Source organism: Ursus americanus, chromosome 3, assembly GCF_024610735.1.
Source record: "Ursus americanus isolate L20-20 chromosome 3, mUrsAme1.1.p, whole genome shotgun sequence".
NCBI classification, from domain to species: Eukaryota; Metazoa; Chordata; class Mammalia; order Carnivora; family Ursidae; genus Ursus; species Ursus americanus.
Window position 1 is genome coordinate 13802510 of NC_142129.1, and position 22437 is coordinate 13824946.

The window sequence follows — 22437 nt, forward strand, 5'->3', positions numbered from 1 at the left end:
GAGAACATTAAGTGTTTACTAATGTATCAGGCACTAAGCTCAGTGACGGCTATGCATGTCCCATAATCTTCAAAGCAACCGTGTGAGGGAGGGCCTACTGTCACCCCGTTGGAGATGAGGAAACAGGCTCAGGATGGGTATTGATTCCCGGTTCGCTCAGCAGGCAATTGGTAGAATCAGTAAATGGGAAAGTCTGGATTCCAACCTAGGTCCTCAGTTCCGGCCCTCCACTGCGGCAGCCTCTGCTAGCAGGTATTCCTCTGGGTTAGCACCCTTGAAATGGGACTTCAGTGCCCTAGATGTGCGGCCTGGTGGGGGGGGGGGCGCAGTGAGGGCGGGTCCGCCTGGCTGAGCCCGGCCCCCGCCCCGCCCCTTGGGGGCGGGGCTGTCACGTCCACCAATCAGAGGGCGCTGGGGGCGGGAGGCGGGCCGCGGCGCTGCGGCTCCAGCCCGCAGTTAGAGCGGCGAGAGCGCTCGGAGACACTGCGCGGAGCCAAGGGGAGCGAGCGAGCACCCCAGTCTCCTTCCCCTCCCCTCGTCGCCTTCTCCCGCAGCCGGACCGGAACTATGTGATCCCGGAAGTTCCGGTGCCATTGCTGTGTGGGATAAACAGTAATGGCGGAGGCTGCAGCTCCCGGAACAACAGCCACAACATCAGGAGCAGGAGCGGCAGCGGCGGCGGTGGCAGCGGCCTCCCCCACCCCTATCCCCACAGTCACCTCCCCGTCCTCGGGGGCGGGGGGAGGGGGAGGCGGCGGCGGCAGCGGCGGCAGCGGCGGCGGCTGGACTAAACAGGTCACCTGCAGGTGAGACGCTGCGCAGCCGGGCGCCGGCGCGGGAGGGGGCTGAGGCCGCGGAGAGGGCGTAGAGGAAGGGGCGGGCGGGAGGCCGGGGGCGGGCGGCAGAGGGAGGAGAGCGACGTTTGGCCTCCGCGGCCTCCCGCCCGCGCTGCGTCAACCCCCGCCGGCTGCCGCGGCCCTGGGCGCGCGCGGCTGCGCTGTGGGGCCGCCGCACCGCCCGCCGCCCTCCCCGCGCCGGCGGAGCGGCGTGCGGCGCAGAGGGAAAGGTTGACTGACTCCTCCCCCCTCCTCATTGTAGCCCGAGTCCGCATCCCTTGCTTGCAGCTCCGCAGGTTCGGGAAAGGGGTGCCACGCAGCCTGCCTCCCCGCAGCCGTGCGGGGCCGGGGAGCGCGGCCGCGGGCCCGGGCGAGGTGGCCTGGCTGCCGGGCCTCGGCGCCCTGTCATCCGTTGGTAACGCCTGCTCGCGTCTTTCTCCGCCCCCGCCCCACCCGAGAAGTAGCTTTTGTTATTTCTTTGTATGTTTATCGAGGTTGGCGGTTCTGAGCTTTGTCTTAGAACCGAGTGCCGGGCTGGGGTCTTCTACTCTGCCTTAAATTTTACGAGCTGCCATTCCCCTTCCGCGGTCAAAATGTTCTCTTTAAATACACTGAAATACGTTGATCTTACTTCTGAAGGGGAATCAAAGAGCTTGTCTTTCGCGGAGGAGAGTGGTTTTGTTTGGTTTTGGTATGTCAGATGCAAGTATTTAATTAGTGGATGGCGGTTATAGGTACGTGTGTACGGGTGTAAAGAATGAACGAGTGTACATACAGGATGAGTGCGTTTAATAATTGGATGTTATACTTGGATTCTTTTAGAAGTGATCATTAGCAGCTGGAAGCTTTTCTTTTTCTATCAGTTGAAATAATCCAACTGGAACCCCAGTTTTCACTGGGGGCGGGGAATAATTTCCATGCAATACTTTGAATTCTTAGTATGCAGAACTCACTGTCTAGATGTTGTTAGCAGTGATACTAAACTAATATATACGTGTTAGGCATGAATAACAAGCTTAATTAAGCTTACTTTCAGTAGCGGGATGGAGAACTATAAAAAGCTATTTTAGGTAGTTTTTCTTATCAGTCATTTGTAGATCCTAAGGGAATCAAGTGCAATGTCTTAAGAGAATTTGAAAATTCTGTTCATGAACCCTGTTAGAGTCCCTATAGACAATTTCTCTTCACAATGCTGCAGTTGATTACGTACTAGTGGCAGTCCCAGTCTACCTCCATATACTGAAAATAATGTTCTTGAATGTGAGTTCTTTCCTTGAATGTGAGTTCTTTCAAGAACTCCATACAAAGTCCTAATTTTAACCTATCATTTTTGATCTCAGTATAGTCTAGCCTTGAACACCCATCACCAACCTGGCATTACCATACTTATCTCATTTTTATCACGTAGCTGTAACTTGAACCCAGCTTTACAGCACTTTACACTTTTACACTCTGTTAAGACGGTTCGCCCTGTTCTTACTTCCCCTTCTAGTTCCTTAGCAGTATATAATCATAATTCAAAATAGCATTGATTTATGTATTTAAAAATTTTACATAGCTCAGTAATATATTTTGGAAAGGCATATGTAAAAGATACAGGCTTAGATGTACTAGTTCCCCCCCCCCGTAAACCTGTCTAGCTTTTGATTGAGCTATATCTTAGATTTTAGTATTTGACATTGTTTTCAGTTCTAGTTAACAACATGATCTATGTTTTAAAATTTTCTTTGGGCAGTGGAATATCAAATACACCTTCAGTTATCGTAGACCTTGAGCTTTCTTGAGAACAGGTCCCTATTTTGTTATCATTAATCTGTACTTAGTTGATGCTGGTAAGCCCACACCTAAAATTACCCACTTTAATATGTGCTTTGAAGTTTCCTCTGCTGTCCTTTAAAAAAAGAAAAAACTTGTAAATGAGCAAAGACAAAGGACTTAAGATCTGTGCATCTTTTGGGGCCTACCTCATTCAGTTATTCAGTAGTACTAGTGCCTACCATAAGAGACCATGCTCTAGGTGTTGAGGGGAATGCAAAAATGGGTCGTATTTTCATTGTGTTCATAACAATCTCCCTTGAATTCAAGATAGTGATAACATTTTAGTATTTTTGCTTATTTCCTTCTATCTAGCAGTTTGACTAAGGCTATTTTCTTAGGGCATAATACTCAACTTTAGATGATTTTTTTAATTGCTCAGTCATATTTTCTCATTGGCTACTGTTTTCTTCATATTTCTCAAAATTGTTTCATTGTGTCTGTCTGCAGCTTAAGAAAAACCTACATATACCTTTGCCAAGGAACTGTTATTATGCTGCCACCACCAGGCCATTTTTCATATTTTTTTATTGGAGGAATATTAATGAAATAAGCTATTGCTTATAACTTCTTTGAGAGTATGGGGTTAAAATAATACTTAAAACTCTCATAACTTGCAAGCTATAATTTTGGATTTAGACACTGCTTTGAGAGAGTTCATCTACAGAAGTAGATGACTGCTCTGGCAGTTGAAATAATAATCCCCAAAATAAGTGTTTTTATATTTCGATTTCTTTTCAAGTGTAGTTAATACAGTTTAAAAATAACCTTTAAAAAAAAAAAAGGGGCGCCTGGGTGGCACAGCGGTTAAGCGTCTGCCTTCGGCTCAGGGCGTGATCCCGGCGTTCTGGGATCGAGCCCCACATCAGGCTCCTCTGCTATGAGCCTGCTTCTTCCTCTCCCACTCCCCCTGCTTGTGTTCCCTCTCTCGCTGGCTGTCTCTATCTCTGTCGAATAAATAAATAAAACCTTTAAAAAAAAATAATAAAGGAAATTATTCCAGGAAGTATCTATCCAACTGCTGTGATATCCATAGTGAAGCTTATTAGTTGGAAACTATAGGTATTTTTGAAGGAGTGGCATTGAAAAGGTTACCAGCCCATTAAGGAAAATTAATTTGCTGCTGACATTATGATTCACCATGACAAAAAAATAGGTGTCTTCTACAGTTTTTATGAAACAAATATGTAACTACTGTTTGTATAGGTATTGTAGAAGATAAAAGTAAACCATGGTCCTCAGCCAACAGGAATTTTCAGTCTAGTCTGAAAAATGGTATGTGCACTCATCAGTAAATATCTGTAATTTCTGCAGATACACAGGCAGGTTGTTTGCTTCTGTTGTACCCTTAGAAGCTACTATTGGGGTGTTTTGTAATGTATTTTGGCAAACATGCTTAGGTTTCGAAGAGGTCCAGCAGTAGGGAGATTCTAGTCGACTATATTTGCCTTTATTACTTTAAAATGTCTGGAGTCATAAGATTTTTAAATTTTTTTTTTTTACCCATTTGGGAGAGAGCATCAGCGAGAGCACGAGCAGTAGGGAGGGAGAGGGAGAAGCTGGAAGGACACTTCACCCCCCTGAGCTGAAGGCAGATGCTTAATGGCACTGAACCACCCAGGCGCCCTAGTGTCATAGAATCAAGGTGGAAGGAGTCTTAGAAATCATATGGCCCAGGGGCACCTGCGTGTCTGTCAGTTCCCAACTCTTGATTTGTCTAAGGTCATGATCCCGTGGAGGGATGGAGCCCCATACCAGCTCCAAGCTCAGGGGGGATCCTGCTTGAGATTGTCTCTCCCTCTCACCCGTACGTCTCTAAAATAATTAAAACTCATATGGCCCAGCCTTTTCACCAAAGGAAGCTTTAGTCTGGGCAGTGGCATCAAGGTTTAGATGGTGGCTTGGTGGTAGCATTTAAAAAACAGAAGCACTTTGATCAGATTCGTTTGGGGGAGAAATTTCTTAAAGAGCAGTTTGCCTTTTTTTCTTTCTTTATAACTTAACACTTTTCATGTCATAATGTCTTACAGATGGGTTGGCAAGGGGGGATTTCAGTGTGAGGATTGCATTTAATTCTGTACCACTAGTGTTCATATCAACTGAGGAATAAAAGGCAAAAAAAAACCCCCTGAAAACCCAGACCATAACGTACCATGTAAAATAATGCTTAGTATTTGGCAGTAACTAATTAGGGCTTGTATTCTAGTGTTTCTGTTGATTCTGAAGTATCAGGTGATTATGCGTCTGCTTGAATTCCTTCAGTGTTGCTAGTTCTGGACCTCAGGTATGAATTTCATTGCTGGGGAGTCTTGATGTTGAACCAGATCTGTGATGTAACTTTCTGCATATATTCACTTTGTCAGGAATAGTGCCCAAAAAGGTTGTATTCTGGCTATATTACCCCAGTTACTTAAAACCTTGTGGCATGACATCTAGGTGTCTGGCCTTAATGGTTTGCCTTACTAATTCTTAACTATTTGTTCACGTGTACCTCTTCCTGCCAGGCACGGTTATAAACCAATATAGTGAACGAATGTAGTCTGGCCGGGCAGAGTAAAGATGTGGAAGGACAGATTTGAGTGAACATGCATAGCGCAAAGACTATGCAGTTATGAAACTAAGATGAAATCACCTGCTGGAGGTCATGTAGCTAGTAAGTGACAAGGCTGGAATTGAAAGTCTTCACAGTTCTGATGGGGTGCCTGGCTGGCTCAGTCAGAAGAGCACACAACTCTTGATTGCAGACGTGAGTTCGAGCCCCACATTGGGTGTAGAGATTGCTTAAATCTTAAAAAGAATTCCCAATTCTGAGCCTTTGTACTTTTTTTTTTTAAAGATTTTATTTATTTATTTGACAGAGATAGAGACAGGGAGAGGGGGAGTGGGAGAGGAAGAAGCAGGCTCATAGCAGAGGAGCCTGATGTGGGGCTCGATCCCAGAACGCCGGGATCACGCCCTGAGCCGGAGGCAGACGCTTAACTGCTGTGCCACCCAGGCGCCCCATATCTTTTGTACTCTTTATTAGATCCAAACAGTCTACTACTAGTGCAGCCTGATTGTATTGACTGTTCTGGTAGCTGCATTCCCTTCTGGCTCTTGAAACTTGGGATCAGCTAAAGCCCCTAGATGTAAATGTAACAGTTGGCCAAGACCAGTCACTTGGAAGGAAGGAAGTTTAATGCAGTAATTTAATTTTCATGCTTCCTTGTTTCAGATACTTAATTGATTTCTTACTGCTTAAAGATAAGTTGGCTTACAAGGCCCTACAGAGTCTGTTCTTGGCTATCCAGCCCCATCTCCTTCCTCCCTTTCCCCAATTTCTTCCTTACTCTCTCACTTGGGTCATATGCTCTACTGTGCTCTTGACCAGAAAGTGCTAATGGTCCGTGTACCACTGCCCTAGGCCAGCCAGTCTGTTTGACTCTAAGTTTTTACTATCATTTCGGATTCTGCAGAAGTGTTCACCCATCGTACACGTCCACAAGTGAGTATTAGTGTAGGCGTTGCAGAGGTGCTAAGGAAGTGAATCAAGGCACAGGTGTCAGGGACTGGAGCTCCGAAGCAGCTGGCTAAGGAACTGAGGTGAAGGTCGGCAACTGGCAGGTAGTGATTGGTGGAAGACAGAACCTGACACAGTAAAAAGCATCATAAACCCAAGGGCAACAATTGAAAGTTGGATAAAATGAGATTTAAGAACAAAAGTAAAATTGAGTTGTGCCTGAGGTTTAGGTGCTAACCTTCCCAGTTTGGAATCTTTAAATATTTTATCAAGCTTTAAAACTAAATCAGTATATGTATCTGACTTCAAATTGATCCATCCCAAAGAAATATTGAAGGTATAGATAGCTTTGTCTTGTGTGTTTAAAAAACAGAAGTCACCACTGGGGATGAGATGGTAAACTACTGTATTCAAGCACTGATACTGTTTAAAAAGGATAACCTGTTACCAGCTGGATACTTTTTTTTTTCTTTAAGGATTTTCCTTATGTATTTACTTGAGTGCGAGAGAGTATGGAACAGGGTGAGGGGCAGAGGGGGAAACAGACTCTCTGTTCTGCAGGGAGCTGGAGAGGGGGCTCGATCCTGCGTCTCAGGGATCATGACCTGAGCCGAAGGCAGACACCTGAACCAACTGAGCCACCCAGGTGCCCCTGGGTACTTTTCTATGTACTTTGAGGCAAGATTTTACTGTAGTGGAGATTACAATGTAATTATCATTGGCTTGTTTAGTTGTTGGGGTGTCTGTGTTGATGGCTTCATTTATGCAGTCAAAAATGAGCATTTTTTAAAGACTTTCAGCTCAGGGGGAGGAGCAGAGGGAGGGGGACAATTGAGTGGGGAGCCCGATACAGGGCTTGATCCCAGGACCACGAGATCATGACTTGAGCTGAAGTGAGACGCTTAAGCAGCTGAGCCAGCCAGGCACCCGCAAAATATCTTTTGAGTAGTTTAACTTAACTCAAAAGTTGCCCTGTAGTTGAGCGAAAGTTCACACGAGTTAGATGATGGTAGACTCAACAGTTGAAATTAGGTCACCTATAGTTTTAATTGACTTCCTAGTATATTAACATTTCTTACGGACTAAAACCCCAGGGCACTTAAGGATCTTGGTCATTTTAATTGCTTCACCAACATGTTAACGTTCTTTCCATGTGGTGAACTGTCATAAAAAAGTTTTCCCTTCCAGGTACTCTTTGAATAGAACCTTTCCCATTCAAATTTGGGCAGCCTTATTCAAGGTTCTTTCGGTGAATATGGATATTTTCTACACAATTCAGATCACTGGGCAGTGAAGTATACATACTGTCCCTCTGTTCACCGGGTGTAGATAACTGTGCCATTCTTGGATATAGTGATGACATTTGCAAGGCCAGCCACGTTTACACCTGGTACTTTTTCCTTACTCTTCCAGCTGTACATAGATGCCTATTTGGAGTTGGGGCCTGCCAAAAATCATGACTCTCTGCTTAAGAGAAAGACTAATAAAGGACCAATTGAAAAAAAAAAAAAAACCCTGGGATGCCTTGGCTGGCTCAGTCAGTAGAGCAATGTGCCACGTTGGGGGTAGAGCTTACTTAAAAAGAAAATCTTTGGGGGAAAAAGAGAAAACCCTGACAAAAGTCAGTGATGGGAAGATCGAGGATGGTGGTGGTGGTTCTCCTCTGCATGATCAGGGTTACCTACAAAAAATAAGACCCATATCACTTCATATACTTACCTAGAGAAACGTAGATTGCTGCTTTCTCTACTCATTCCCACTCCCACCAGTCCCCACTTTGTGATTTAGTAGGTACGAGGCATTCTCTACGTTTGCAGTTCTAGCAAATTCCCAGATGCCAGTGCTTCTAGTCCAAGTTCTTTAGGAACTGAGTCCTAAGTTATACTCCGATACTTGGTGTTTAGGAAACAGCTAGTTAGGGGGCTTCTGGGTGCCTCAGTCGTTAAGTGTCTGCCTTCAGCTCAGGGTGGGATCCCAGGATTGAGCCCCACATCAGGCTCCTCCGCTGGGAGCCTGCTTCTTCCTCTCACTCACTCCCCCTGCCTGTGTTCCCTCTCTCGCTAGCTGTCTCCCTGTCAAATAAATAAAATCTTAGGGGGAAAAAAAGGGGGAAAAAAAAGGAAACCGCTAGTTAGGTACACACATAATCCTTTAAGGCCGAGGACCAATAGTCCACTAACCAAAGAACATAAAGTGATTGCCCTTTGCCTCTATGTTTGCAGCAAATTTGGATATATTTTTACATGTGGCTTTTACATGAATTTTTTTAAGAGTAGTCTCCATGCCCTTTTGGGAGTCCAGCGTGGGGCTTGTACTTGAAACCCTGTGATGGAGACGCAGTAAGAGATCGAATTGCTAAGCCACTCAGGTGCCCCTAACATGTGGCTCTAAGATTTATCTGAGCGAGCACTAGATAGAGGGGTTGCCTACGCGCAAGCGCGAAGTGGGGCGGCAGAGGCAGAGGGAGAAGCAGGCTCCACACCAAGCAGGGTGCCCAGTGGCGGGGCTCGATTCCATGATGACCTGATCTGAAGGCAGATGCTTAACCGACTGAGCCAGCCAGGCACCCCTAAAATGGTTTCTAAAAGTAGTGAAACATACAGTAGTCTGACCCATTCTGGTCTACATTGTTTATTGCTGCTTTTCTTTCCTTCTCTTCTCTTTCTTAATTTTTTTGTTCAAGCAGGTCTGCCATTATGGCTAAAGTTAGTGAAAAACAAGATGTTACCTCCCTAGGACTGTAAAATGAGAACTGTGGTCAAATGTACCCTGCAGAGACCAGATTAATGATGACCTCAGTTGAAATCTTAAATTGGTACACCTATGTATAGGCAACTTTCCTGTGGTACCATAACAGATCATACAGTCTAATTCTACTTGCTTTTGTGTTCATTTCACATGGTGGTGTAGGATAGGCTATATTGGATATATTATGTTACTGGTGGAGTACATTGGTCATGAATTCTTGTAGGACTGGCTTTAATCTTTTTAAACCTGTGGTTCTTTTTCTCACAGGTATTTCATGCACGGGGTTTGTAAGGAAGGAGATAACTGTCGCTACTCGCATGACCTCTCCGACAGTCCTTACGGTGTAGTGTGCAAGTATTTTCAGCGAGGATACTGTATTTACGGAGACCGCTGCAGGTAAGAATTGGTTACAGATAGTTGTGTTCAGAGGTGGGGTGGGAGAGGTTGAGAAAAAGTGAGTAAAACACATAATTCCAATAGCTTTACAAATAGGTTTAAGATAAATGCTTTGAAAAGGACTCTGTAGCAGTGTTAGTACCCCGATAAATCTCTTACAGGGCATGTATTAATACATTAAAAAAAATAAGTTCGTAATGCATTCCTAACTTCATTTCCTGAGGAGCCCCTGAGCCCCTTCTGCAAACCTAGGGATAAGGTATGGAGAAAGCATGTTTGTATATGGCATTTCCTTTTTAAGAGTAAAAATGATGTGCATATTTGACCATAGTTGCAGATCTCGTGGTTAATGAATTAATGGAGAGAATATGGGATTCTAGGCATTTGGAATAGTTTATTAGGTTACTAGTTATGAGAGCTTATCCATTCCGTGTCAACTTTCCTCAACCCCTTCAGCCTACAAGACTAAATCTAAGCTTAGATTTAGGGAAAATACTTCAGGAATGTGTCTACTAACCAAGAGGGATTCCTCCTTTAATCTCTGTCATCATTCATTGAACTGGTACCATAATCCTGTTAAATTGCAATTCGGCAGGAGTGGGTTGTTTACAAATCCGTAGAGTGGGCGCCTGGGTGGCTCAGTTGGTTAAGCGACTGCCTTCCGCTCACGTCATGATCCCAGGCTCCTGGGATTGAGCCCTGCATTGTGCTCCCTGTTAGGTGGGGATCCTGCTTCTCCCTCTCCCTCTGCCTGCTGCCTCCCCCTGCTTGTTCTCTCTGTCAAATAAAATCTTCAAAAAAAAATTACCTATTGATGTTGAACAAATTACCCCAAGATTTACCAGGTTAGAAACCAACAAAAATCCATGTCCTAGTTTCTGGGGGTATGAAACCAGCATGGCTTAGCTGGGTGGTTCTAGCTCTGAACTTCCGGAGGTTGCAGTCAGGATTTCGGGCAGGGCTGTGATTATTTGACCTGTCTTTGGGCTTGAAGGATCAATTCTAAGGTGGCTCACACTCTGTTGGCCAGAAAACTTAGTTTTTACCAGTTGGACCTCTTCCTAGGGGTCCTTCAGTGTCCTTAATTGGTTGCTGTCCTTCCCCAGAGCAGGTGATTAAAGAGAGCCAGCAAGGACACATCCACAATGCCTTTTATGACCCTAGTCTCAGAAGTCCCACACTCCCACTGTACTCCTTACAACAAGCAAGTCACTAAGTCAAGCCCATGTTCGAGGGTAGGGAGATTGGGCCTCACCTTTCGAAGGGAGGAGTATCAAACTGTAAACCATCATATTAGGTCAGACATTTTGGGGCATGTGAGCCATTTTTAGCATACTGAGCAGAAAAGATTATGTCAACTCTTATGTTCAGATGCTTAGAATTCAAAAGGCTAAGAAATTATAGGGGCGCCTGGGTGGCACAGCGGTTAAGCATCTGCCTCCGGCTCAGGGCGTGATCCCGGCGTTAGGGATCGAGCCCCACATCAGGCTCCTCCGCTAGGAGCCTGCTTCTTCCTCTCACACTCCCCTTGCTTGTGTTCCCTCTCTCGCTGGCTGTCTCTATCCTGTCGAATAAATAAAATAAAAATAATCTTAAAAAAAAAAAAGGCTAAGAAATTATCGATGAGCGGAATATTAATGTTCAGTCATCCCACATTCATTTTACTAGGAAATACAGGAAGGATAGAGAATGAACAGATTCTTTTTCCAGATTTTTTTATGTGACTATAAGCTCAGAAATGGATCCCCTGATACCTGAGTTTAAGTTACTTGCTCTATGCTAATTTTTTTTCAGTATTATAGGAAAAATGACACCCCTTCCCCCCAAAACCCAAAAAGCCAGGTTTATCTCTTTCAGTCACAGTATGAAAGGGGGGGTTTGGTAGAACTCCATCTTACTGTATATGTAAAGAGCAGTTCTTTGTAGTAGAATGGTCTGCAGTTTCCAGACCAACTAAATTGGGGAGCTGGGTTCTTGGTCTAGACAGTCAGCCTGGAATCTTTGTAAACTCTGTCCAAGGAGAGAAGAAATAAATGTTAGGAGTGGAAGTGAGACCCAAGGATGTCCAGCAGAAAAGTGGAGAGCACTGTGTGATAGGAGGGAAAGTGTGGCTGGTAACAGATCAGCTTCTTTAGAAGAGGGACTCATCTGATGGGACCATATAGGGTGAAAGAATGAAAAACAAGGTTAAATTGAAGAAATCTCAGCTAAGGCCGAGGCTGTATGTGTTAATCGACTTATTTTTCAGGGAATCTTGCCAGCCCTAAATGCCATTTCATACTCTTCTTCAGAGCAAGCATGGAGGCCTGTCCTCAACCTAACGCTGTGTAATCAGTGGGCTTCGTGTGGGAGACCAAGGTTGAGGCCAGGGACTGAGGTGGGGGACCTGTTTTGGTGAGGCTCTGACAGGCAGTCTCAAGTCACCTAATGAACTGCTTTTTTCTTTTTAGTTTTCATAATAGTAAAGATGCAGCTCCTACTTTGGCTAATGAACTGATTGGAGCTGGGTTTAGAGCTCTCAGGATAAAGTGAAAGGAATTAGGGAAACCTATGTTTTAATAATAGGCCAGAAAGCTGCTGTGGTAGTTGTTAGGGACAGACCCTACTTTTCACACTCAACTGTGCTAGGATCTTTTTTTTTCACAAATTGGCCAGTGCCCAGAGATTTCAGATAACTGAGTGCTTCATAGAGGGAATAGTTCACAGTGAAAAATCATGTCCTAATGCCAGGAGTTCACAAATACTACTGTCAGTGCTTCATGATGATGGTGGCATATTACGTAGGCCAGTTCCTCATTCTGCAGAGCTGTCGTGCACATTGCGGGACCTCTAAGGTCCTTGGCCCCCACCTACTCAGTGCCATAGTTCAGAACGCCCTCATCGTTTCTTCACACCCAGTGGAAAAGAGGTCTTAGGTGACAACCATTTCTGTGGTCAGTCTCCTTTCATTTGGAGGGCTTTTTCCCTCTGGACCCACTGATTCTCATAAACTAAAATATTTGATTTATTTATTTGAAAGAGAGCACGCAAGCAGTGGGGCGGGGCAGAGGGAGAGAAGCAGACTCGCACTGAGCAACAATCCCAGGAACCCCGAGATGATGACCTGAGAGTACTTGCAAAGATGTGAAAGAAAAGCCCAATGTTAGTTTCAGTGTCGTGTCAGTATTTTTCTTCACTTAACACTTCGATTTAAAGGATCGCCGATTCTGTGATAATCTTACAGAATTAATTTAATAACCATTACAAACATTACAAACACATCATCATGGACTCTGAGTACAGTAGATGGGAGAGTCCTCTTAAGTGAGAGTTGGCAGGCCTCATCTGTGCAGTGCCAGATGTATTTTGGCTATGGAGGTCACACTTTTCCTTGTACAGTAGCAGCCTAGATGATAAGATAAGCTAATGGGTGTGGCTGCGTTCCCATGAAACTTCATTGGGACGCTTGACATGAATTTCATGTGTCATAAAACTATTTTTTTTCAACCATTTAAAAATACCTAAACCAAGAGTACAAGTCCATTTGGTACCGGAGTCAGTCTCCTGAATTACACAATTCTAATAAATGCCTCTTAAAAAAATAGTAAGGATGTCAGTGGGGTGCCTGGCTGGCTAAATCAGTATCAAAACCATTTTTAGCTCTGGGTTTGGCCTGAAGGTCAAAGGCTGGACTGATGTCTGTTCCTTAAGAAGGTTCATGCTTACTGAACCATATATTTTTTTAGTAAGCGCCTTTTTGTTCTAATTTAATAATGTATTTGACAGAACGCACACAAGGAGGCAGAGCAGCAGGCAGAGGGGGAAGCAGGCTCCCCTCTGATCAGAGAGTCTGATCCCAGGACCCTAGGATCATGACCTGAGCTGAAGATACACACTTAACGGACTGAGCTACCCAGGTGCCCCTAGTAAAGCACCTTTCAAAATGTGTCTTGCCTTTTCTTCTTGCTTCTAGTTTTCTCTCACTTGTACTTTATCTTTCCTTGTACTTAATGCACAAGTCTTCACTTCAGAATCATTTTATATAGCTCTATTCTGCACTAAGGGATTAACTTTGCCTAAATAGGCAGATTTGATTTTAAAACTTAATTTTCAAAATAGATAATCATTTGTATGCAAGGACCCTGTTTCACTCATTTAAATTTGACCCCTCAGGAGATGATTTCTTTTCAATTTATTTTGAGAACAAGCCCGCAGGGGGTGGGGATAGTAGCAGAGGGAGAGAGAGAATCCTAAGCAGGCTCCATACCCAGCCTGGTAGGCAGGGCTCTATCTCTCAGGACCCACAACACGATGACCTCGTTGAACCAACTGAGCCACCCAGGTACCCCACATGATGTAGTTCATAGTGCATGGTAGGTGTTCATTACCAGGTGTTGCTCAAAAAATTGAACTGTTCAGGCGCCTGTCTTCAGCTCCGGTCATGATGTGAGTCCTTGGATCGGGCGGGAAGTCGGCTTCTCCCTCTCTTTCTGCACCCCCGCCTACATGCTCACACGCACGCGCTCTCGTTCTTTCTCTCTCTCTCTCAGATAGATTTGGGGGAAAAAAAATGCTGTCTATCCCTCTAATACTAACCGTGAGCTACCTGTGCCTTTTGAACACTTGAGAATACGGCCAGTACCGGGACTAACCAACAGGGTTTTACATACTTAAGCTAGATGTGGCTATTGGTTGCTCTCATAATAGAGTATTTTAGAGTCACATAGGTCTAGAACACCACTTAACTTGACAATTTTTTGACAATGAAGTGAGGTGTGGTGCAAGCGAAGTGCATACTTCAGTGGTTTCTGCTCTCAGCTTGCATGATTCAGGATTCCAGTGTGGATTAAAATGCACTGGGTTTTATAGCTGATAGCGAAATATTTCAGTTACTTTATGAAAGGCAAAGTAGGCTCCTTAATGCCTAAGAGTAGGAATATGAAAGCTGGAGGTAATAGACTCCAATGGTAAATATCAGCAAATGTTTGCCGTAAGCTGAGGGACAGTGTGTAGTTAGTCTGAATGTCTTTTTTAGATGTAAATATAGGCACCAGTAACACTGCTGGTCCATGGTTAGGATGGCCCAATTAATCAGTCAATTGCAAGACCAGCTAAATATGTGTACTGTAAGTTAGACCAGTTCAGACTTACACTATATATCTCATTACTTTGTGTCTGAATGAATGTCTGAATTGTGCAGATTTTCTTGGGCAGAAAGTTGGTTCTTGAAGGGAATAGTTTGGAGATGTGATTTTAATAATTTCACAGATGAAAAGAAATGAGAAAATCTATGGTGTAAAAATTTGGAAAAGGTCAATGAGTGGATACAGGAAAAGAATACATAATGTATATTGTAAATACAGTGGTAAAATGTTCTTCCGTTTTCTACCTGTTGAATTTGAGGGTTTGAATCTGTCGATCTTGGGTGCACAGTCTCTTTAGTGGAGTTGCAATGAGAACCATGAGACTTACCTCCAGATGAGCATGGAATTTGAGGGGTGATAGATGGTCTGCTGCAGGGGTGGGCAAACCTGGCTGAAGGCTCTAAAGTTCTCTGACCCCTGGTCTATGACCTTGGCTACTCAGAGTGCCATTCTTGGACCAGCGGTATTATCCTGTGGGGGTTTGGTAGACATGCAGAATCATGGCCTCTGCCCCAGACTTAGAAATTACGGATATGCCTTTTAACAATTCCCCATCCGATTCATAGGCGCAATATTTTGAAAAGAACCCAAAGACGGGATCAGGGAATACATACTTCATTTGGGGCTGCTGGCTAGACAGTGACTGCTGACTTTTTTAAATTTTTTTTTTAAAGATATGAACATAGCAAGCCATTGAAACAGGAAGAAGTGACTGCTACAGACCTAACTGCAAAATCATCCCTTGCTGCTTCCTCAAGTGTCTCATCAGGAGTTGGACCACTTGTTGAGATGAATTCAGCCGAAGCCGAGTCAAGAAATTCAAACTTTGCAACTGTAGGAGCAGGTTCAGAAGACTGGGTGAATGCCGTTGAGTTTGTTCCTGGGCAGCCCTACTGTGGCCGTAGTGAGTATTTGAAGACTAAAAACAACTTAGAGTGCTAGGCCATAGCCCACCAGTTAGCTGGTTTCACAACCTTCCTGCTTCCGCCCTTCATACTTAGCTTGATTTAATACTCTAAATTGGATTACCAGCTACTTACCAATGGAGTGAAAGAAACTTTTTGAATCCCAGTAGTAATGAATTTAGAATGTTTTGAAAAACTGAAGCCTCTTAAATCAGTGCAATTGCACAAGAAATAAAGTTTTTCTTTCTTAAAACAAGCCTACTCTTGGAAATTTCAGCATTAGAAAATTGATTGCGCAAGAGTAAAGGGATCAGTTCAATAGACTTGGAGTTTAATGGAAGTTCTTCCATTTTTTTTTTCTGTTCAGTTATTCTCAGTTACCATAGTTCATATATCTGCCTTACCCATTTTGGACCTTTACTACCCTCTTAAACGTTTTCAGCTGCCCCTTCCTGCACTGAAGCACCCCCGCAGGGCTCAGTGACCAAGGAAGAAGCAGAGAAAGAGCAAACAGCAGCGGAAACCAAGAAGCAGCTTTGCCCGTATGCTGCGGTGGGAGAGTGCCGGTATGGGGAGAACTGTGTGTATCTCCACGGGGATGCCTGTGACATGTGTGGGCTGCAGGTCCTCCATCCAATGGATGCAGCCCAGAGATCACAACACATAAAAGTAAGTCTTCAGGGAGGTATCTGTTAATCCATGTGAGACTTCTTCTAAGATGCACATTTCATTGGTTTTTAATATAGTAACAGACTTGTGCAACCATTACCAGGGTTTTGTATGATTTTTAGGACCTTTTCATCACCCCCAAAAGAAACCCTATGCCCCTTAGCTCCATTACTCTCCTTTTTGCCCTTCCCTCCAGCTCCTGGCAACAACTGATATACTTACTGTCTCTAGACTGGCCTGTTCTGGAGATAGCATATGAATGGAATCCTGTGTGGCCTTTTGTGACATGCTCAAACAATAGCATTACGTTTCCAGGGTTTAGTCATGTTGTCGTGTGTACCAGTACTTCATTCCTTTTTCTGGCTGAATAATTCACCGTATAGCTCTACCACATCTTGTTCTTCCATTCGTTAATTGAAGGATGTTGGGATTGTTTCACCCACTGGCTGTTGTGTTTTAGGTTATCTTAGAGAGTAGAGTTGCTGGGTCATGTGGTAACTCAGTGCTTAACATTTTGAGCAATGCCAGACTGCATGCACAGTGACTACCATTTTACAGTCCCAATTGCAATGGGTGAGGATTTCAGGCCACGGCTGTAAAGTTTTTTAATGTATTAATTTGAGAGAACTTGAGTGAGCAGGAGCTGTGGGGGAGGGAGAGGCAGGCTCCCTGCTGAGCAGCGAGCCCCAGGATCTTGACCTGAGTTGAAAGCAGACCCCTAACCCATTGATCCACCTAGGCACCCCCAGACTATGGTTTTTAAGCCCATTCTCAGCATCCATTTTTTGTTGAAGACACTGCTTTACAAACTATTTATTGGAGCAACATATTTGTCTCTAACCTTTATCACCTGTTTAACAAAATTAATTTGGTTATTGGATAAAGCATAGTATAAGACATTTTTGAATCCTACCTACACAGCGTGTTGACTGTGTGAATTGAGGTAAGTTAAATCCCTGTAAGTCTTTCAGCTTTGTATTGGGTATTGGCGGCAATAGTGTCTTCATCTTTGTTCTTCCCTTTTTAGTAGTATCTTTTAAGGATTGTTTACAAAGAGGTTTTAAAAAGAGAGAAAAATATTAAAATGTTGGAGATACGTGAAATTATGGGTGACTTTGGTTGCTTTTTTTGCATTCCTTACAATTAGTATGTTTCATATAAATTGAAAATGTAAAACATACGTGTTAGCCACCCCTCTCTTTCACGATTTATTTGAGACAGAGAGGGGAGGTGCGTGGAGACTCCCCGTTGAGCAGAGTCGGCCACGGTGCTATCAGACCATTGCATCCTAAATCAAGAATTCGATGCGCAGCTGACTGAGACACCTGAGTGCCCACCTACACAGAACATGGGACTTGGACCCACAGCCCCGAGTTCAAGGGTTACATGCTCCTCTGAGTGGGCAAGGTGTCCCCATGGTTCTTACTAGCCCCAAAGTGGAAACAACCAAAATATCCATCACTTGGTGAATGGTTAAATAAATTGTGCTCTGTCGTGATGGAATATTACTCAGCAATAAAAAGAAACAAAATACGGATACCTTCCACAGCATAGGTAACTTTGAAAATGTGCTAGATAAACAAAGCCAGTCACAAAAGGACGCATTTATGTGAAATGCCCTGAAAAGCATAGCCGCAGATTAGCAGTTGACTGGGGAGGGGTCCAGTCATTCTGGGGAAATGAGTGACTTGCTGTGGGTGTGGGTAGTGGACATAGTCTGTACTGATGGTGTGATGGTTGGAGACTGCATCTGCGTTTAATGTACCGTCGAAAGGAATGAATTACATGGTATCTGCTGTACCTCAAAGCTGGTTTTTTTAAAATGTGAAAATGAGGTGCCCAGCACCTAATTGTCACCTAATAAATGTTAGCTTCTTTCACCCTTAACTTTATGATACGTTGTAAATTAAGACCTTAATCTTAATTACATTTTCCATCTAGAAACCAGAAGATTAACAAACTTGAGTATGAAAAACTGTCTCTAACACGAATCATAACATGGGAGGGTAGCAAAGATTTGGGTGATTCCCCCCCCCCCCCGTTTCTGAAGTTGAGTTCTTAACTCTGGTGATGTAAAGATTAGAATTGTCTGTCCACCTATAGAGTTGTGAATAAAGCTGCTTTTCATGTCAAATTGGGAACATCTTTTCAGTTCACGATTGAGTCTTTGAACATGAGTCATTAACTGTCAAGTTGAAGTCTAAATCAGTGGCTTGACTACACCTGTTATTTCTCTGCTTTTTCCAGTCTTGCATTGAGGCCCATGAGAAGGACATGGAGCTCTCATTTGCTGTCCAGCGCAGTAAGGACATGGTGTGTGGCATCTGCATGGAGGTGGTCTATGAGAAAGCCAACCCCAGTGAGCGCCGCTTTGGGATTCTCTCCAACTGCAACCACACTTACTGTCTCAAGTGTATTCGCAAGTGGAGGAGTGCTAAGCAATTTGAGAGCAAGATCATAAAGTGAGGCTCCTCCCCAATCTTCGTGTTTGCTTTCTATTTTGGGGAAGAATTTAGTATCTTGTGCCAACTTTGAACCAGATGGACGCGCATTTAAATGCATGCATTTTATCTTGAAACTGGGGTGTTCTAATTGGGATTTCTTCTTTGTATTTCAGCTAGCTTCTAGGTTAGTTGGTATATCTACTTCATTGGAATGAGGAAACCCTATGTATCAGTTAGTAGAATCTTCGTGCTTTTTCTGAGGAGATTGTGTTTAACGGATTAGCCAGTTTAGGCTCAATGAACAGACTTCTAGCTCTGAATGTATGTTTCCGGACGTTTTACATTTTCCGCTTTCCTATTCCATCCATAAGCTAGCCAATAATCACCATCCTTTAAAAAGATTGTTCTCATAACCGAACAAGAACTACATAATCGAAATAGAGCAAAGTTACAAGAAATAAATTTATTTAAACGAAAGAAAAAGGAGTCCGTGTGAAATGTCTTCTTTTGTTATCTTTGTTTTTGTTTTGTTTTGTTTAGTTTTTTGTTGTTTCTTTAACGAAGTTACCTTCTTGAGTGAACTGGCTAGCCATTGAGTTGAATTTCTAAAGGAGTTTGTCTTGCCTCAAAAGAAATGGTCAGTTGTGTGAGTGTGGAGCCCTTTCAGGAAATGCCCACTTGGCCTTCAGTTAAGTCTTAAGTGTGGTGGTGACACACCAGGGTGTGTCCTTGAAGAAGAGTGGGCCTGTAAAGGGGGATGTGCATTGCAGCCTGTTCATTGTTTCCCAGGTCCTGCCCAGAATGCCGCATCACATCTAACTTTGTCATTCCAAGTGAGTACTGGGTGGAGGAGAAAGAAGAGAAGCAGAAACTCATTCAGAAATACAAGGAAGCAATGAGGTATGAGCACTGCAGCCTTTTCTCAAGCTAAGATCCCAACAGAGCTTGGGTTCACTTTGAAAAGAACAGTGCTGCATTATATACTCCTACCTCCTTCCTACCCTTTCTTTGACTTCCCAGTACAGTTTCTTTTTGTCACCCCTGATAACACTTAACCCCTTACGTACCTTGCTATAACGCAGTCCTTGGGGTGCATGCCGAGGGACTGTGTTATAACGAAGTCTGTACTGCTAGCTGATGCCCCATGAGTGGGCTTCTACCTCATTCTGAGTCCATGTTGTCCTATGTGCTTGTGTGTGGGCTTCCTAGAAGATTTCCTCTCTGCCGGATCTGCGGGACTGGAACTCTTTGAACAGCACAGACTGGAACAGAGTATCTGTTTCTGTCAGTGCTTCATGCATTAGCGCACACATTAAGAACACACCTTGGGGAGGGCTGGAAGCAGACATGCCGGTTCTATCCCTACCTGTTTAAAGAAAATACCGGATGATAGTCGAATACAGACCTGAAATCCACTGTGAATAAGGGTTGCGATATTTTCCTTTCCAGCAACAAGGCGTGCAGGTATTTTGATGAAGGACGTGGGAGCTGCCCATTTGGAGGGAACTGTTTTTACAAGCATGCGTACCCTGATGGCCGTAGAGAGGAGCCACAGAGACAGAAAGTGGGAACATCAAGCAGATACCGGGTAACTCTCGCTGTTTTTTTAAAGGAGGGGAAATACCACGCTATCAGTTGAGGCCTGCAAAGATTGGGGTAGGGGAAAGAGATTAACACTCAGGTCTGGGAGTGAGACTGGCGGATGAAAAGCGAACAGCAACCTCAGGAAACTGGGCGGGATAGAGGAAAAGCTAGAGTGCCTAAAGGGCTAGACTAATCGGTTTGCCTCGAGTGACCAGAGGGGAGGAGTTGGTAAAGTCGAAACCCTAAATGAGAAGTCTGTTCGTCATGCCCTCTGGTGTGCTGGACGTTTTGCCTTAGAAACAACAGACTAGAAGATACTACTGCTCGACAGTGCCATCCCTATCATGGCCTTGTTTTTTACAGGCCCAACGAAGGAACCACTTCTGGGAGCTCATTGAGGAAAGAGAGAACAGCAACCCCTTTGACAACGAAGAAGAGGAGGTTGTCACCTTTGAGCTGGGCGAGATGTTGCTTATGCTTTTGGCTGCAGGTGGGGACGACGACCTGACAGACTCTGAAGACGAGTGGGACTTGTTTCATGATGAGCTGGAAGATTTTTATGACCTGGATCTATAGCAGCTTGGTGTGGCGTGGGAACTGGCCTGCTGAGCCTCAGACAGTAGCTGTCCCCTGTGGTGGTGTGGCAGTGCCCGAGTTTCTCTCCTAGGCAGGCCTCTCAACTCCAGGTGCTGTCGTGATCCTTCTTACCCAGGGCCTGTCTTCTCAATCCCTCACCTTTCCCCAAGGAGTGTGTTGTTTTCTCTGTTCTAAAAAAAAAAAAAGTTACAAAAATAAATCTTAAAGCTAGTTTTTTTGTAACATGAATTTAACTGTCAGACAGTTAGCGTAGGTTTGTTGCGTCATCTGTTCTCCACCAGATTCACACCGTTCTAGGGTAGCGTTGATGGACTCTCCACACTCACTCGGAGGACCCCAAAGTTCAAAAGGAACAGCATCGGCCCTGCTTTGGGTCCGAGAATAGAGGTGATGGGTAACGCATCTGAACTGTGGCAAGTAGCCTGCTACAGACCTAACAAGGTGGATACTTGAGGTTTCTGGTGAAATCTGCACATCGGTGTTTTTATATCTGTTCCCTACCCTGTAAACCCCACCTGTGCACTTGTTCTGTGGTTTTGGTCTCTTGTCGATTGCACACAAGTAAGACTACTGGGTAACCAGAACCAGGTGCGACTGTGTTGAGATTTTTACTGTGTTTGGCACGATAGGAAAATTGTACTGGGACACCTAACAGATGCAGCCGCATAAGTGAAATGCTGAGCTGGAAGCGACTCCCGAGGGCTGATAGACTTGGTGTGTGCGTGTGTGCGAGTGTGTGATAAGCTTCTCGTCCCTGCATAGATGCTGTGTTCTTAGCCTTAGTGGAAAAACTTGGTTTAGTGGTTTCAGCCTAGTATGGCCCATAGATTGTAAAGGACAAAGCAGTATATTGGTAGGTGTCGGTAGAGCAGTGCTAGCTCTGTCTATAAATAGAGAAACGGGCTTAGCCACAGGTTTCAGCTGTCTGGTTGTCCCATATATTAACACGAACCAGGGCTTGGGTACACAGTTTGTATTTAATGTTTTAGGGTCCCAGCCTTTCCAGCCCAGGCACTTTTGGACAAATGTTTGTCCTCGTTTGAGGTTTTGTCGGGTTTTTTGTGTTTGTTTTTTGTGGGTATTTGCCTCATTCCATCCCTGAGCTTTTGCAGGTAGACATGATTCAGAACTCCTAAGGTGTTTCTTGTAGTGGGGTCATTGGTTGGCAGGATAAGTCATGCTTTTCCACCAGAGGGGGGTGGGGGTGGTAATCCACAAGAGTGGGACTAAAGTTGCTAGAGGAATTCCTTGGTTGGAAATTTTAGCCTTGAGTTTTGTTGCTCTAGTTCCTGAAATAACTTGGGAGATGCTCCTCGTTTGTCCATCTACTGCTTTGATTCCTTGGACCCCACCCATTCTTCACTCATAAGAAAAAGTAATTGTTGCAGAGGTCTCTGTATTTTGCAGCTGCCCTTTTGTAAGAAGCACTTTTCCCAAATAAAACAATAAAAAAACCAAATTGGCTTTCTGTTTTGTGTAATGTTTAATGAGCTGTTCTGAAACTTGCAGGTGTCAAAGCATAACATTGGTTTCTTTCATTGTCCCTGATCAGTTCGTCAGTTATGTGGATATGGTTTCATTGAGAGAAGTGATAGCTTTCTTAAGACCTGTAACCTGCTGAGAAATGTTTGAGCCATAAACAGGGAAACCACCAGCCGGGATCACCTCTTGCATTTTAGAATTTGCAGGACTAACCCTTCCCACTTTAGTGGCCAAAGGCACCGCCTGTTTTCTGCAGCCACGCAGCTATAGTTGAACTTGCTTCCTACTCACAAATAGCAGGTATGTCACAAAATACAATGTTTTGAAAGGGTACTTTTT

General features: G+C 44.2%; 1 protein-coding gene across 1 annotated transcript; it reads left to right on the plus strand.

Moving 5' to 3' along the window:
* Window positions 1–451: 451 nt before the first annotated feature.
* On the plus strand, window positions 452–22075 carry MKRN1 (makorin ring finger protein 1). The gene is made up of 8 exons (XM_045792511.2): window positions 452–806; window positions 9166–9294; window positions 15092–15321; window positions 15765–15991; window positions 18239–18453; window positions 19225–19335; window positions 19885–20023; window positions 20383–22075. Exons 1-8 carry the CDS (start codon window positions 616–618, stop codon window positions 20593–20595), a joined length of 1455 nt encoding a protein of 484 aa, XP_045648467.1. The 5' UTR covers window positions 452–615; the 3' UTR covers window positions 20596–22075.
* Window positions 22076–22437: the final 362 nt, after the last annotated feature.

What these genes read in the sequence shown, in the direction of transcription:
- MKRN1 (XM_045792511.2), top strand. Translation starts at nt 616, where the DNA reads ATGGCGGAGGCTGCAGCTCCCGGAACAACAGCCACAACATCAGGAGCA. An exon ending in ACTAAACAGGTCACCTGCAG is followed by an intron (nt 807 to 9,165) that starts GTGAGACGCTGC and finishes TTTTTCTCACAG; the next exon opens with GTATTTCATGCACGGGGTTT. An exon ending in GCAGCCCTACTGTGGCCGTA is followed by an intron (nt 15,322 to 15,764) that starts GTGAGTATTTGA and finishes AAACGTTTTCAG; the next exon opens with CTGCCCCTTCCTGCACTGAA.